Source organism: Eleutherodactylus coqui, chromosome 10, assembly GCF_035609145.1.
Source record: "Eleutherodactylus coqui strain aEleCoq1 chromosome 10, aEleCoq1.hap1, whole genome shotgun sequence".
Taxonomy (NCBI): domain Eukaryota; kingdom Metazoa; phylum Chordata; class Amphibia; order Anura; family Eleutherodactylidae; genus Eleutherodactylus; species Eleutherodactylus coqui.
In genome coordinates, this window is record NC_089846.1 from 32764023 (window position 1) to 32779685 (window position 15663).

At 47.4% G+C, this 15663-nt stretch overlaps 1 protein-coding gene across 2 annotated transcripts; it reads right to left on the reverse strand.

The window, feature by feature from the left end:
* Positions 1–1205: 1205 nt before the first annotated feature.
* Positions 1206–14497, reverse strand: NAA10 (N-alpha-acetyltransferase 10, NatA catalytic subunit). 2 transcript variants are annotated; one of them, XM_066580788.1, is made up of 8 exons: positions 14381–14497; positions 10736–10834; positions 9202–9260; positions 8150–8195; positions 6743–6858; positions 3594–3638; positions 2835–2919; positions 1206–1508 (listed from the first exon to the last, which is right to left on the reverse strand). In XM_066580788.1, exons 1-8 carry the CDS (start codon positions 14399–14401, stop codon positions 1263–1265), a joined length of 717 nt encoding a protein of 238 aa, XP_066436885.1. In that variant the 5' UTR covers positions 14402–14497; the 3' UTR covers positions 1206–1262. The 2 variants fall into 2 exon arrangements, with proteins under 2 accessions (XP_066436885.1, XP_066436884.1); XM_066580787.1 differs by having other exon boundaries at positions 1206–1511; positions 14381–14496.
* Positions 14498–15663: the final 1166 nt, after the last annotated feature.

Here is a 15663-nt window from a genome sequence, read left to right on the forward strand (position 1 = left end):
TTCACATGTAGCGGAAATGCTGCAGAATGGCCGCAGATAAGGCCAAGTTTGACCACGAATCAGCTGCGTATGTGCAGCCGCTTTTAGCAGGTAGAGCGTTATGATGGGGAAAAAAGTGCCTCAAAGTACTGAAACATGCATCTTTCCCCCTCCTCTGTGTGTTGTATTGTGTTGTAATATATATATATATATATATATATAAATAAATAATATAACCACACGTACAGCGATGCAATGCGTTTTTCTTGCAAACAGCATTCCATCCCAGAAATAAAAAAAAGTTGCAGGTTTACAGAATCAGTCTGATTTTCTCGGCCCAATATCGCACCCTCTTGTGTAAATAGAGCCGTATTATGTTACATTGAGCAGTTTTGTAAATGACTTAACATCTGGACGTGTGACCATCGTCTGGATCGGCAAAGCGGCGCATATGTTAACTACATTGCACTTCCATTGACAGCAAGAAACTCATAATCCCATAATCCTCTGTGGTTCGGTGTATGGGTACATCGCCAGCAGCTATGGCACGAGCAGTGGAACGTCCTTGCATTTGGATAAGCCGAGCAAATCACACTGAAGAAGATTGGCACATGCAAAGGCTTATGGGCTTACATATGTAAGGAAGTACAGTGGATTTGTCAGTGGGGACACGTACCCCCGGTCTGGATAGGGGAAACGCAGCAGGAACTCAATATACCATAATTAAAGGGGTAAAGACTGGTTTCGGGTCTCGGACTCTTCTTTAAGTAGCACTTGCCTCCTCCTCTGACATGTGGGACAGGCTGCATAACTTTACAGTCGCAGTCTCCATCGCCGATGTAGTTTTTCTTGTATCCCCACCCCTCCTGTTGGGTTCCGTATGTCACAAAAGGTATAGAAGGTGAACGGGATATAGAACAGAAACTGCCAACGGAGACGGCAGGACAGTGGCTGTAAAGTGATGCGGCTGATCCTGCTAGATAGAGGAACGGACTGACCTTGCTTAAATACTCTGTACAAAGAGTTGCGCAGTGCAATGTCTCAACAATCTAAAAAAATGGCGTTTTGTTAAATAGTTGATAACTACGAAGTCGTCGACTCGGATTCTCACATCCTAGAATATTCGCCAGCTCAGCTTTGTTGGGACACGGGGGGGGGGTTTACGGTATTTAGCTTTGCGTTGCGTGGCGGCAGGAGGGATAAGACAACACAGAAGAAGCAGAGCGGTCGCAGGAAGGTTTCTTATTCGCTGATGTAGATTGTATGTACAGACACGGTTTGGTTTAGGAGGCGGAGTCTGACGCCTCGGAGCTGTCTTTGACGTCGGTACTCTCTGTGGCCTCGCTGACTTCGCTAACATCCTTGCTGTCGCCGCTGTCCTCGGTGCAATCCCGCTTGCCCGCGTTGCTTATACACTTCTCATCGCGGCAGCAGTCGCCCACGTGGCCGGATCGGTTGTCGGATTTATTCTCTATAGAACTCAGGGGCTGCGGCCGACTTTTATCCTTCAGTTCCATCTGTTTCCGCAGCTGCTGTAAGAGATAAAGACAAAGAGGAGATAATGTAGGAGGGGCAACGGCTGGGGGTCCTTATCCAAGTACCGATCAACACAAGGGATAAGTCCACCGGCCCTCGTTACTGCAAGTCACTTATGGCAGAGGAGCCGTTTACATGGGAGGTAAGCAGACACCTTTATCCCAATGGGGGACAACCCCTTTAACATAAGCCTTCACCCAACTTCTATGCACGACAGGTGATCGCTCCCTTATCCTGCCAAGGACGCGGACGGATTTGGCCTGCAGGATGGATTTTTGGGGCATTTTCCTCTTATCTGTGGGTTTCAAAAACCATAACTTTTTGTTGTGTTGATGTAGCAATATGAGGATTTGTTTTTTCAGTGATGAGCGGTGTGTTTTTTTAATGTCATCAACTTGGGCACACATGTACCATATTGCACTCTGGTGGCCAATCTAGTGAACTACACCAACTGCAATAGGTCATGTCAACAGACCAATGAGAAACCGTCAAATTCCCTCTCTTTCTTTAGGACGAAATCGAGAGGATAGGGGCAAAATGGGAATGTTTGTCTCTCTGGTAAATTTTGATAGATTTGACATAAAACCTGTTGCAGTTACCACAACAATATGTACTGTGGAACTTTATTTTTGAAGAGAGGGGGTGGTGGTTAATGAATTTTCCCAGCAAATGCTATCAAATGAACCTGTCCTCAAGACACTTGGGACCCTGGCTGATGAAACTGATCAGGCGCTCACTGTCAGCACCACAACACACAGGGGTATAGAGCAGAAGCAGGTAGCTCCAACTACTGTTTAGTGGCTGCAGATGGCAATTGCAGACTGGGGTCTCATTAAAATCAACGAGAGTCATAACCAATTATGAGCACTGACAACTACACAGGGGTCAGAGCCAATGGCTTCCACTGCATAGCTGTTGTGACGCTGACAGCGAGCGCCCAATGAGTTGATGGGTCCGAGTCCAAAGCTGCAGACCCCAACCAATTATTGATAACCTATCTCAAAATCATCAATAGTATTTGCCTTTTTAACCCCTTACTATTGATAGTTTGTTCAGTTCACGTTTATTTTAAGAAGCCTTTTCACCAGGCATTGCACACTGAACGAAAAATGAACCGCAGATCTGCATTATAAGAGCCAAGGTTGTTAAAGTGTCTGATGACGATGAAAATGAACAGAACTATGAGTACAGCTCCGGAGTACGATACAGGCTATAACTCGGAATCATTTTTGAAGGGATAACATTTATTAAATTCAATGAAATGGGTGAGGAGAGTCACATATAGGACTGCAAGCCATACTCCGACAACACTGGCTCACCTCCTCCGCCATCTGAGTGAGGTCCCGCTTCATAGCGTATGCATCTTCACCATCAGCATAGTACTTGGGCTCCACTTCACTGATTCTGTAAATGAATTAAGAAACCTTTAGAAAAGTGATGTTTTCAAGAAAACATCCCTACTGCTCATTGATACTAGTAGAATAGATGCCATTTATTCTATGTCCCATGGTCAAACCAAAGCTGATCTCACGCTGTTGGCATACCCCAGGAACATGCTAGCAGTGTTGGAAAGGACTTGTCCTGTAACTAATTTTTTTCCCCCACTTTTAAAACCCGTCAATTGTTGCACTCCCCCACTGCTGAAAACAGGGGGCCCTTAGTCCCCTTACCGGGAGGACAAGCATGCATGTCCATCTCCGCACAGTTGCATGGGGCTTTGGAAGTGGCCAAAAGAGCAGATTCAACCATTTCCAAGAACCCCATTCGAATGTGTGAAGATGGCCAGCGGAGTTTCAAAATAGCTGCATTTGGGTTGGGAACGGCTTTGCATCACGGTGACAACCAAAACTGAGCTGCTATTTACTTCTGAGACGTTGTCACCGATGAGCCGCCATGTACAGATGTCTATAGAGTGCCAACTACTGACTTCCCCCACAGCACCGCTGCTCTAGATCGGCTATAGACACACAAGGAATTGCTGGATTCTAAACATTGCTGCCCCTGCACCTCATGACGCTCGGGTCGGTGACATTATTTATATAGATATTTCATCCAATTAGGAACAGAAACCCACTTACTGGAAATTCAGCGTGTTGGAATATAAGTGCAGCGCCGCTCGATTGCTGAAAAGAGATGAATTATTGTAGCATCAATGGAGAAAAACATCATCAGTGCACAACAGTCCGGCAGCCCCACACTTATAGAGTTCGGGAACACTGCCCAAATACAGAGGAGCTGCTCAGTGCCGACTATGGATTCTTTAACGCCTTAAAGGAGATGTCTCGAGGAAGCAGTGAATTTTTTTTTTTTGCCCAGTCCCCCTAATTAAGCAAACATTACTAAGCCCCCCTGTAAATGACTTTTCTAGCTGGTTTCTACTTACCGTTCAAGCGTTTCAGCAACTTATAAAAATTTTCCCAAGATGGCCGCCGGCTCTTTTCCCTTCGCTTGCTGTAGCCCGACGTGCGCGCTCCCGAGACGCTACCAGCTGTGTCTCCCTGACAACCAGGACGCCCCGCAGCTGCCGACCGGACCCCTGGAGTGAACACGGCCGACCAGTCACCCACCGCCAGGCAGCAGGTAACTGGCGCAGCCCCCCCCCCCCCCGGCACAGCGGCAGCCCCCCCCCATCGCAGCGACAGCCCCCCCCGGACCATCACTTACCAGGACGGCGGGACAGCTGGGCGGCTTCTCCGGACAGCTCGGCAGCTCTGCACCTTCCTCTAACAGAGGATGGTACAGAATGGCCGCTCCAGTGCGCTCCCGAGCAGTGACAGCTCGTCTGCGCATGCGCAGAAGAGCTGTAGCGGGGAGCACACTGAAGCGGCTCGTGCTGAAAGGAGAAGACCGGACTGCGCAAGCGCGTCTAAAAAAGCAAGCCGCCAGCGAATTTAGACGGCACCATGGAGACGAGGACGCTAGCAACGGAGCAGGTAAGTGAATAACTTCTGTATGGCTCATATTTAATGCACGATGTATATTACAAAGTGCATTAATATGGCCATACAGAAGTGTATACCCCCACTTGATTTCGCGAGACAACCCCTTTAAGGACCAGGGGGTTTTGATTCTAAAAAGGACCAGACACTTTTTTAGGGATTTTACCCATGTGGTGGTTTTACCACCCTATTTTTTTTCTTCAGCTGCCAAAACTAATTGTGTTGCGTGTTTTTTTTCTGTGACTTTTCCTTTCCACAGACTCTTTATTCCGTTTTTTTTTACTTTTATTGAAGGTAAAAAAGCGAAAAATAAATAAAAAGGTTTTTTTAATTTATAGTTGTTTATTTTAAAAATTATTATGTTTATGCTAAAATAAAGTACAGGGATGGGTTCATTTTGTTTCGGACGTGTTGATATACAATTTGTATAGTTTGGGATTACAGGGCGCATATGGCAACGATTTGGGTTGTCGCTGGGTCATTTTCAATATATAAAATTTATTTTATTAACTTATTTTTGTAACCACTTTTTTCCCCCACCATCTACATCATATAAGACTTCTGCGGGTCATCCATATTATATATTTTTTTGTATTTCACACTTTTCCACTGTAGCTGTGACAGCCATAGAAGGAAAACATGCCCCCTGCAGTGACAATAGTCACTGGCAGAGCTGATCTCCCATAGATGGGATTTTCAGACCGCGCACAAACGTTAGCGGCGGACAGCAAGAGAACAGGCAGTGGGCAAATACAGAACGAACAAAAAAAACAAAAAAAAATATGGCTCCCTGAACACCACTATAAGGCTCCCTGTCCGCTGTCAGCCTAATCTGACAGATAGGCTGACCACGGAGAATCGCGGCAATTCACAGCATGCTGTTAGTTGACGGCCGCGAGCGGAGAATCGCAATGATTCTCCACTCATGGACAGGGGGGCTGCGCTTTCTATAGCAATGCTATGGAAAGCTTCAGACAGCTATTCGCCAGCGATTTACCGCCGGCGAAATCACGCCCATGGACAAGGGGCCTAACTTAAAGGGGTTGTCCCGCGCCGAAACGGGTTTTTTTTTTTTTCAATAGCCCCCCCGTTCGGCGCGAGACAAACCCAATGCAGGGGTTAAAGAAGAAAACCGCACAGTGCTTACCTGAATCCCCGCGCTCCGGTGACTTCTTACTTACCTGCTGAAGATGGCCACCGGGATCTTCTCCCTCGGTGGACCGCAGGGCTTCTGTGCGGTCCATTGCCGATTCCAGCCTCCTGATTGGCTGGAATCGGCACGTGACGGGGCGGAGCCACAAGGAGCCGCTCTCTGGCACGAGCGGCCCCATTCAGAAAAGAAGAAGACCGGACTGCGCAAGCGCGTCTAATAGGGCGATTAGATGCTGAAAATTAGACGGCAGCATGGAGACGAGGACGCTAGCAACGGAACAGGTAAGTGAATAACTTCTGTATGGCTCATAATTAATGCACAATGTATATTACAAAGTGCATTAATATGGCCATACAGAAGTGTATAACCCCACTTGCTTTCGCGGGACAACCCCTTTAAGTTTATGGTGCTGTTTGAAGGCGACAGGTCCCCCTTTAAGCCAACAGGCGTCAATACATAGCAGCCCAGGGGCCTTCAGTAGACCCCAGACTGCCATGAAAACCCATCGGCACCAACGATTGCATTGCAGAGGGATGCTAATGGGGTAATGAAGGACCCCTGTCCCGGTATAAAGGTTTAGATACCAGTTATTAAGCACAGCATCACAGTGGTTAAATGACTGTGACTGAGTTGGTGGCTAATTGTAGTTGTCTCCAACCATGGACGTTGAGTGCACTCCATACCCACCCCCGCCCTTATATCATACAGGCTTAAAGAGTGAAGACGTCATGCGAAGGATGTATCAATACACGTACTAGAATGAACTAGACATACAGACATTTCTAGAACTGCATGGAAATAACGAGACTGCATAAAACTTGTGTAGTCGTCGTTCACGTTGGCGTTTTCCTGATTCGCTGTGGGAGCAGGAAAAATGGAAGACACTAGCCACCTGTAATATGACCGAACCGAACAGCACTGAATAGACCCCAATGACTATACTAGGGTTCGTTTGGTTTCCATTCAGTCGACGGATGAACTAGAACTGCATACAATGCTATTGGGCCAGTATTGTAACAGAACTCAACGTTCCAAATGGAATCACTGATGCGGGTGTGAACGAGAGCTCATTGAGGGGTTTTTTTTTGACGCATACATAACAATACAGTGCCCCCGTAGATTACTGGTCTTATACCTTTTCCGCACATGTAGAGACACATATTTGGCATTGAAGTTCTCAATCATGGCTCTGGAAGCCTGGTCCATCAACTTCTGAGCCAGGCCCAATCTTCTGTGCGAGCGCTTTACAGCCTGGCAAACGTAAAGAAAGGTTCTATTCATACTGGGACTGTGCTGTATAATCAGAGGCTTTTATCGAAAGTAAATAATATACTTAAAGTAAAAGAAATTAAGTAACTCTGCACTATAAATGCATTAAAAACCATGTTTAAATGCCGAGCTAACTTACTTGGGTGCGAGTTATAGCGCCCCCTAGTTTTGCTAAAATCCCAACTACCTCCGTGCAATGGGAGTAAGTAAAGAAGCTGTTGCTTTTCTTCAAGTGGCCACATCACAAGGAGGTGCTGTGATGTACAGGTGTATGCGTGTCCTTCTCTACCTGTAAGTGAAGGCGGTTGCAGGATTTGGGACGCGTTCGAATACCTAGCGAGCGCTACGACTAACACCAATGTAAGTTATCTCAGCAAATCAACATTTTTACATTGCACATATTTCTTAAAGGGGTTGTCCACCTCTACAACACTGATGACTACCCACAACATAGGTCACCAATAGTGGATCGGCAGGAGCCCACCAATCAATTAACTGTTCTCTTGGATGTATGGAGCAGGAAGCATATAGCTCTGTACACGCTGCAGCAGCCCAGGTTACTGGGAATGGGGCCTGAATGCCAACCCAGACCAATGCAAGGTATACGGAACGGCCTCTTCCTGCTCCATACACACTAACAGACGCTGGGAGAATTAGCTGATTGGAGGGGGTCCAAAGCAGCAGCCCCAACGGTCATCTATTGAGAACCTATCTTGAGGATGGGTCATCAATAGTTTAGTGGTGGACAATCCCTTTAAAAGGGGTTTCCATACGCTTTAATAATGATGGCTTATACTTCGCATAGGTAATTATCATCAGATCAGTAGTGGTCTCTCTCCCAGCACCCCCACTGATCAGCTGATTGAAGGGTTCAGGGAATGCTGTAGTCTCTTCATTGTTTACCAAGGACAACTCCATACATTGCATAATGGCTGCTTCTGGTACTGCAGCTTTGACCCAAATCAAGTAAATCAGACTGAGCTGCAGTTCCAGGAACAGCAGCTACAGAAGAGTGTGACTGATATACAATAAAGACGTTCTAGCACTCCACCAAGCACCATCCTCCCTCCGTTCAGCTGATCAGTGAATGTACCGGACCCCAACTGATGCGATATTGATAAAGGATAAGCCATCAATATTAAAATCCCACAAAACCACTTAAAGGGGCTGTGCGAAGATATTAAGCTATCCCCTATCCACGGAATAGGAAATAACTTTATAATCAGCGGAGTGCCAACCCCTGGGACCTCCACCGATCCCAATAACAACTTACTAATGAGGTGATGTGGCCATGAGGAACGTCATCTGGATCTTCCTCCCTGCACAAGAAAAGAGGCAAGACATTAAGGAGGAATCTGTTAGATGCAGGTCTAGCATGTCCACCGCTGTACTAAGTAGTAATTAAAAGGAACCTGTCACTAGCTACAAGCACCATAAATTAAGTTACGATGCTCATAGTGTACGCCTTGAGAAGTTCAGGGATGTACTTTTAATACATATCTGGTTTCACATTCCCACCCATAAAAGTCGGCGCCAGTGAACCCATCTCTGCAGCTCATAGAGAACAGTGTGTGTGCAGACACAGCCTGCAGAGAGGAGTCTGCTGCACTGTCCAGGGTCAGCATCCATGGGCAAGTATAAAAAGTACATCCCGCCCTCCTTGGAATCTGCCCTATGAGCATTATGACTTAAGGCCCTTTTACACACCACGATCATCGCTCAAAATTTGAGCGACAATCATTGTGTGCAATGTGCGCCCATCGTGCACTTTTTGTCCATCGCTGACTTCAGGTCAGCATGAAATCCTCGTCCGTGATAAGAGGGACTGCATGCTGAGTTCTCCGCGGGCAGCGCTAATAACATTCTTCAACAGCTGCTGTCCCACTGGAGAACAATAGCGATGTATTTAGAGAACAGATCACCTGCTCTTCTCTAAATACATGCAAATGAAGTACTAAAGGCCTGATTAACCCATTAGTACCTATGCAAAATGATCGCTCAAAACTCATAGTTTCTGACAAATTTTGAGCGATCATTTGTGTGTGTATAATTGCACCTTTAGTTTATGGTGCTTATAAGTGGCGACAGGTTCTCTTTAACGGAATTCTTTCAACAAGGCAACCTCTTACTACACTGCAGGTTTCTGGAGCAGAACCAGCTAGGGAGGTTACTGTAAGGGAAAGCTAGCATCATATGCGTGGGTGAATCTCAGCCCCTCTGTTAGCTACAACTAATAGAAAGGGAGTCCCACACAGTGCCTTCACAAGCCAGCCCCATCAAGTGATGAAAGCAAAAAAAAAAGTATTATTGCTACTGAAAACTCACATTTTTGCCAAGACATAGCCGACAATTTTTCCATTTTCATCTTCTGCAATGTACGACAACTGTGAGAGAACAAGGAGGAGGAAACAATCTGTTAATATTAAAGGATTACGCTCTATAATATATATATATCCACGCTCACCAGGTTAAACTTAAAAAAAATAATAATAGGATTTTTGTTGCTTACCATAAAATCCATTTCCCTTCACGTTCATTGGGAGACACAGCAAGACCTTGGGTATTATTTTTCCGCCTTTTTCCCTCTAGCTGAGCATCACGGATGAGCCCAATGCCCTGATTGTCCCCAAGTGGGAAGGGCAAACAGCGTTGCATGAAACATACTGTTACTCCCTCCTCCAAGAAGACAAAGTGGAACAGCACTAACTGTACTGTATACCGCTAACCATGAAGGTTACCTGCCTGCGCCCCCATATTCAGCGATCTCTCCCCACTACATGACAGTTGCTGAGGAGGTAACCCTGCTGGTGCCCCAGGGGAGCGGAAGCAAAGAGGATGAAGGCGAGGCTAGCATGGTACCCTTTCCCCAGATCTCTATCCCTTCCCTGGGGTCTCCTCTCTCCAGATCCCCCTCCGGCATCTTCCCAGTCCTTAATTTAGGTAAGGTAGGCTGAGCCTCCTGTTCTTTCTAGGTGCCCCAGGTCGACCTGCAGTTCCCCTCCTCCAGAACTTGTGGCCTTTCTGACTACCGCTTACCTTGTCTCAAGGGCTTCCTGGCACCCCCGTGTATTCTTAGCCGGTTATTCCTCTTCGGCTATGGTGGGACTTCCGTACTGTGGCTGCATGTTTGACCGGGTCGCTAGTTTGGGCTACGGCTTTGTGCAGCAGGGGAAGGCATTCCCCACCCATCCCAACTCTGTGGCCTTCTGCTTTTTGGCCAATGCCTCTGCCTTTTTCCTGGTCAGGCCTTAAACGCAGGCCCCGGTTTCTTGGGCCTGCACCGGCTGTATCCCTCTTGACTACGCAATTCCGTTAAGCTGCTTTCTCCTTTTTATTCCGGTCCATAAGGGAGTGATAGCGGGTGGTAACCCTCTGCTTCAATCATGACTATGCAGGTATAGGGGGCATCCTGCCCCCTCATTGACCAGTCATCCTGGAAGATGTGTGGTAAGAGCTATACGCAAGGTCTTGTTGTGTTCGCCAATGACATGGCCGAGAGATAAGCTATGCTCACCGCTCATATGCCCAGCGGTCACGTGCCCTTCATTGTATGTATGATGCCTGAAGCCAGCAGTTTACTGAGCAGTCATGCAATTATCAGCATATGACTGCTGCAGCATCTTCTGGGATCGGAGTTCATGTGCTGGGCTAGGGGCGAAGCTTCTGAGCAGAAAGTTTGGCTTCCCCCCCCCATTTGCCTTTTGAACCACTCCAGCCTAGTGCAATATTTTTTTTACTGTCTGAACACCGCCCCCCGCGCCACCTTAACAACATTAAAGGGATTTTATCTCCAGGTTCATGCTACCAGAACCATGTGCAGCATGAACCTGGCACAGCAATGCTCAGCAAGCGCACTTACCTGCGGCCAGGACAGTCCGTGGTAGAAGTAGTACTTCATCTGGTAGTTCTCTGGCAAGCACAGCAGGTTGCAGTGCTGCATGTTCATCAGGTCCTCGGGCTGCGGAAGGACAAGACCAAAGAATAAGGGATACAGAAGTAGACTATAATGGACGCCGTACTGCAGGGAACATCCCAGACGGTAACATCAGCCATCAAAACGGACATTCATCAAATCTACATAATTATGTTCACTGCAAATCAAACACAATACAGCCATTAAAGCGACCCTCTAGGGCTGGACAAAGATGGCCGCAACGCTTCTCTGACCACCTCATTCACACTGTGCATTAGTATACAATGGTAGTCTACGACCCTACATGCTGCTCTGATGTAGTGTCTTATAGTATGTGCATCAGGTAGTCAAAGAAGCGGTGCGGCCATCTTTGTTTGCTTATGACTGGAGGGGCGCTTTACCCAACACAAATAATCTGCTGGGGTTGTTTTAATTAGTTTGAGGGTTTAGTTTTTCTGACTTCCAATACCCCCACTGATCCGCTGTTTGCCTCTTTATTGTACACCAGGCGCAGTGCTGCATATTGCATAGTGGCCATGACTGGTATTGCAGCTTATCCTATTCACGTGGGTGGGCACAGAGCTGCAGAAAGGCAACAAGACTCACGAATTTGACACCAGAGGGTGAAAAAGACGCCAAAGAGTTTACTGAAACATGGCAGTCTCTTCAACCAACTGATCGGTGGAGGTGCTTGGCGTTCGTCCCTCACCAATCTGTTATTGATGATCTATCCTAAGATAGGCCATCAGTATTTAAAGTGTCCAGAGACCGGAGGAAGGGTGTTACATTACCGGGTGTTCTCCACTATGGTCATCCTGCTGCGGACCTACCAGTTCTTTGAGGCCTTCTACAGTCTTCCAACATGGCCACGTCACTCCTACGACTACTCAATGCTTTGGTGGTAGCCACTCAGTGAATGCTTTCAGAGCAGCATGTAATAACCTAATATGCATTGGGTAGTCTAAGATGTGGCAGAAGGGTCCCAAATCCAGGGCCATAGAGGATGGCACTGGGCAATACAACTTCCCTTCTCCCGCCCATGGCTATATTTTTCCCCCGAAACGAGAAAGTCAATCTTAAGTCTTGGAAAACTGCTTTAAGGTGCGCTCACACAGGGCGGATTTGCTTCCAGTTTTCTGCAGCTGACAAAAAAAAAAAAAAACTGCAATAAATCCAGAATATTTAGTGTGAATTCGCAACGGATTTCACTCCTTCAAGTAAACAGGGAGAAATCGGTTTTCTCCCGAAATTGTGCAGATTTTTTCAGAAGCGGAACATCTGCCGCAGACCCGCCACGTGTGAACGCACCCTATAAAGTAGCTGTCGTTTTAAAAACCGCTGGTTGATAAAATAAGAGGAGCAGAAGAGCCGTGCCCCTTTGGGTGCGACCATCTCCCCTCGTTGGGTAACGGCAGCCTCGTAGACCTCTATGGAGGAGCACCCGGCTCCCCACCGACGAAAACTTCTGCCCTGTCAGAAGCTTCTTTTCATACGACAGCCTTCTAAACATCAACCCTTATCCACAGGATCAATGCTAGACTTAAGGGGCGCTCCCCATGTGGACCCCACTAACCAGCTTGTTCCTCCCCAGCAGTCATACGGACATTGCACCATTGTAGGTCTTATTCTAAAACACTGCGGGGTTTCAGAACAAACACAATTCCAAATGGGGATCCAAGCCAGGGGGGGCCGCCTTGATCACCTAGAGGGGCCGCACTCTACATGATCTGGAAGAGGCCGGCGCAGCCCCCGCTTCATGGCTCGGAGCTCCTAGAGGGCCCACACTCTACATGATCTGGGAGAGACCAGCACGACGGCCCCCCTTCATGGCTCGGAGCTCCTAAAGGGGCCGCACTCTACTAGATCTGGGAGAGGCCGGTACGACAGCCCCCCTTTGTGGCTTGGCGCTCCTAGAGGGCCCACACCCTACATGATCTGGGAGAGACCAGCGCGACGGCCCCCCTTCGAGGCTCGGAGCTCCTAGAGGGCCCACACCCTACATGATCTGGGAGGGACCAGCGCAACTGCCCCCCTTCGCGGCTCGGAGCTTTGCTTAGAAGGAATCTTCAAAGTATGTTAATTCTGAAAGGTCGCAGAATAAGACCTACAATGGCGCAATGTGCGTCCCTGTCTGGGGGTCTTCTTGCCAGGCAGCAGGGTGGCGGGCTCCCTTTACATAAGGACATCTAATATGCTCACACGGCCGTAGCTTCTGTCTAGATTAGGTCCATATACTTTTAACGGACAGCATCCATCACCGATTCGCACTGGTGCATTCAGACGCACGGTTCTTTCTTCAAGCACCGATCGCGTGAAGCAAAAGAAGAAAACTATATATCATATTTTCATCCATATTTACGGATCTAAATCAGCCATTAAAGTCTATTGGTTCGTGTAAAAGCGCAGCAACGGCGCAGTGACGCGCGTATACGCTGCGCTTTTTTTCATACAAATTGACAGTGAAAATGTTTTTTTTTTTAAAAGTGAAAACTTGTCCTTTTTGTGAATCCCCCCCCGAGAGTAAAAGATAAAGTGAATGAGGCTGCAATACGGATTTAAATACCGCGCGTACGGACGCAGAAGCACATGCAATACACAGTAATAACAGTCTGCTTTACATGGAGCAAAACAGCCTAAGCGCAAGAATGATCCCCGTGACCGCGCACCGCAGCGGCGCACGCCTTTAACCCTTTACAGGCATATTAAAAGGGTCCTTATTTAGGGCTCATTCCCCATTTCTACTGTGTATTTGTGGGTATTTAGCGCCCACGTGGCCGTGCTTGTATTTAGTTTTGCACATCTACCAAGTTTTTCGCGCACGCAATAAAACCGCAAGCAGAGCCACGTGATATTTCCTGGCTTCATGCGTATTCACACACACATATATATATGCTCTTGGGGATAATTCACACAACCGTATATTTCTTACGTATTACGCCGGCGCTGTACGGCTGTGGGATACGTGGTAACTCACAATTACATTGCCTTGCGCAGTTCAGATCACATTAGCGTGTCGGAATTGCGTATTACGCGAGGACAAAAAAGAACGCACGTACGTCTGTGCCGGAGAGCCCATTGCTCTCTATGGGCTGCGTACATACGTACCGTTGCTTGGCAACGGAAATATAAACGAAATTTTTAAAAAAACGGGTGTATTGCACATAACAGCGTGAGTGATGACGCGGTCATGTGCATGGGATTTCGCCACCATATGCTTCAGTACAGAGGCTGCACGCCTGTAAAACGCTGCTGGAGCTAGTTGCGTCATCGCCTGGATAGGGTGTCGCTGCCCTTTAATTAGCACCGCAGCAGTGCATGATGGGAGAGTCAGCCATACTGCCGTCCATTGATTCAGCCCTTCCTTGTCCCATCAGACCACTTCTAGAAGACTACAAGTCCCATCATGCCGTGACTGGTCGCCTAGAGCATCATGGGAAATGCAGCCATAATCCTTTAACCGCCCCTCTAACCCTATAGAACACATAGTTCCACGTCCGGTGAATGACAGCGATTTATTCCCAAGGCCCCCACACCACCGGGGCCTCCCCCGGCACGGGCACCCCACCCTGTAGAATAATACTCGCCGGTTACCCGTGCGTTCCGGATATTCATGGCGCAGGTCTCGGTATCACGCGTTCAGATTCGCGCAGGCGCAGAAGAGATCACTTCACAGAACGGAATAACCAATCACAAATCAGTTGCCAAGAGACAGCAGCCAATCAGAAATCTATATGCGTAGGCCGGTACTTTCTGACAGCTCGACCAATCAACATTGTAGTTATCTTGATTGACTCGTGAATCAACCAATAAATGTAGAGCAGGCGGGGCTATCTCAGTTGATTGACGTATCGTAAAGCGAGCTACGGGTTAACTGACTGAATTTGCACATTGCAGATTTATCAGACTGTCGTTATTATCCATAGCAACCAATCAGGGTGCTGCTTTAATTTCTTATATAGGGCTTGAAAAATGAAAGCAGTACATGAAGGGTTGCTATGGGCAACAAAGACTTAGTTTCCTTATAATTCTGCCCCTTTGATTTTATTACTGACAAGTATGTAGTTCCAGCAATAGTAATAGTGCCCCCAGTAGTGTGCATCGGGTAGTCAGAGAAGTGGTGCGGCTATCTTTGTTTGCTCATGACTGGCGGGTCGGTTTACCCATCACAAATAATCTGCTGGGGTTGTTTTAATTAGTTTTGGAGGGTTTAATTTTTCTGACTTCCAATACCCCCACCGATCCGCTGTTTGCCTCTTCATTGTACACCAGGCGCAGTGCTGTACATTACATAGTGGCCATGACTGGTATTGCAGCTTATCCTATTCACGTGGGTGGGCTCAGAGCTGCAGAAAGGCAGCAAGACTCATGAATCTGACACCAGAGGCAGAAAAAGACCCCAAAGAGCTTATCGAAACATGGCAGCCTCTTCAACTAGCTGATTGGTGAAGGTGCTCGACGTTCGTCCCTCACCAATCTGTTATTGATGATCTATCCTAAGATAGGCCATCAGTATATAAAGTGTCCCCCTGGGAATAAGAATCATCCAGAGACCAGAGGGAGGGCGTTACATTACCGGGTGTTCTCCAGTATGGTCGTTTTGCTGCAGACCTACCAGTTCTTGGGGTCCTTCTACAGTCTTCCAACATGGCCACGTCACTCCTATGACTACTCAATGCATTGGTGGTAGCCACTCAGTGAATGCTTTCAGAGCAGCATGTAATATCCTAATATGCATTGCCCCCAATAGTAACAGTGCCCCCAATAGTAACAGTGCCCCCAATAGTAATAGTGCCCCTAGTAGTGTTCCTAATAGTAATAATGCCCCTGTAGTGCCCGCAGTAGTAACAGTGCTCCCTAGCAGTACTAGTGTCCCC

Coding starts and splice junctions, on each gene's coding strand:
- NAA10 (XM_066580787.1), bottom strand. CDS start 14,401: ATGAATATCCGGAACGCACGG. Junction 8,196..9,201: donor GGCTATGTCTTGGCAAAAAT/GTGAGTTTTCAG, acceptor TTTCTTGTGCAG/GGAGGAAGATCCAGATGACG. Junction 3,639..6,742: donor TCTCTACATGTGCGGAAAAG/GTATAAGACCAG, acceptor ATCTCTTTTCAG/CAATCGAGCGGCGCTGCACT.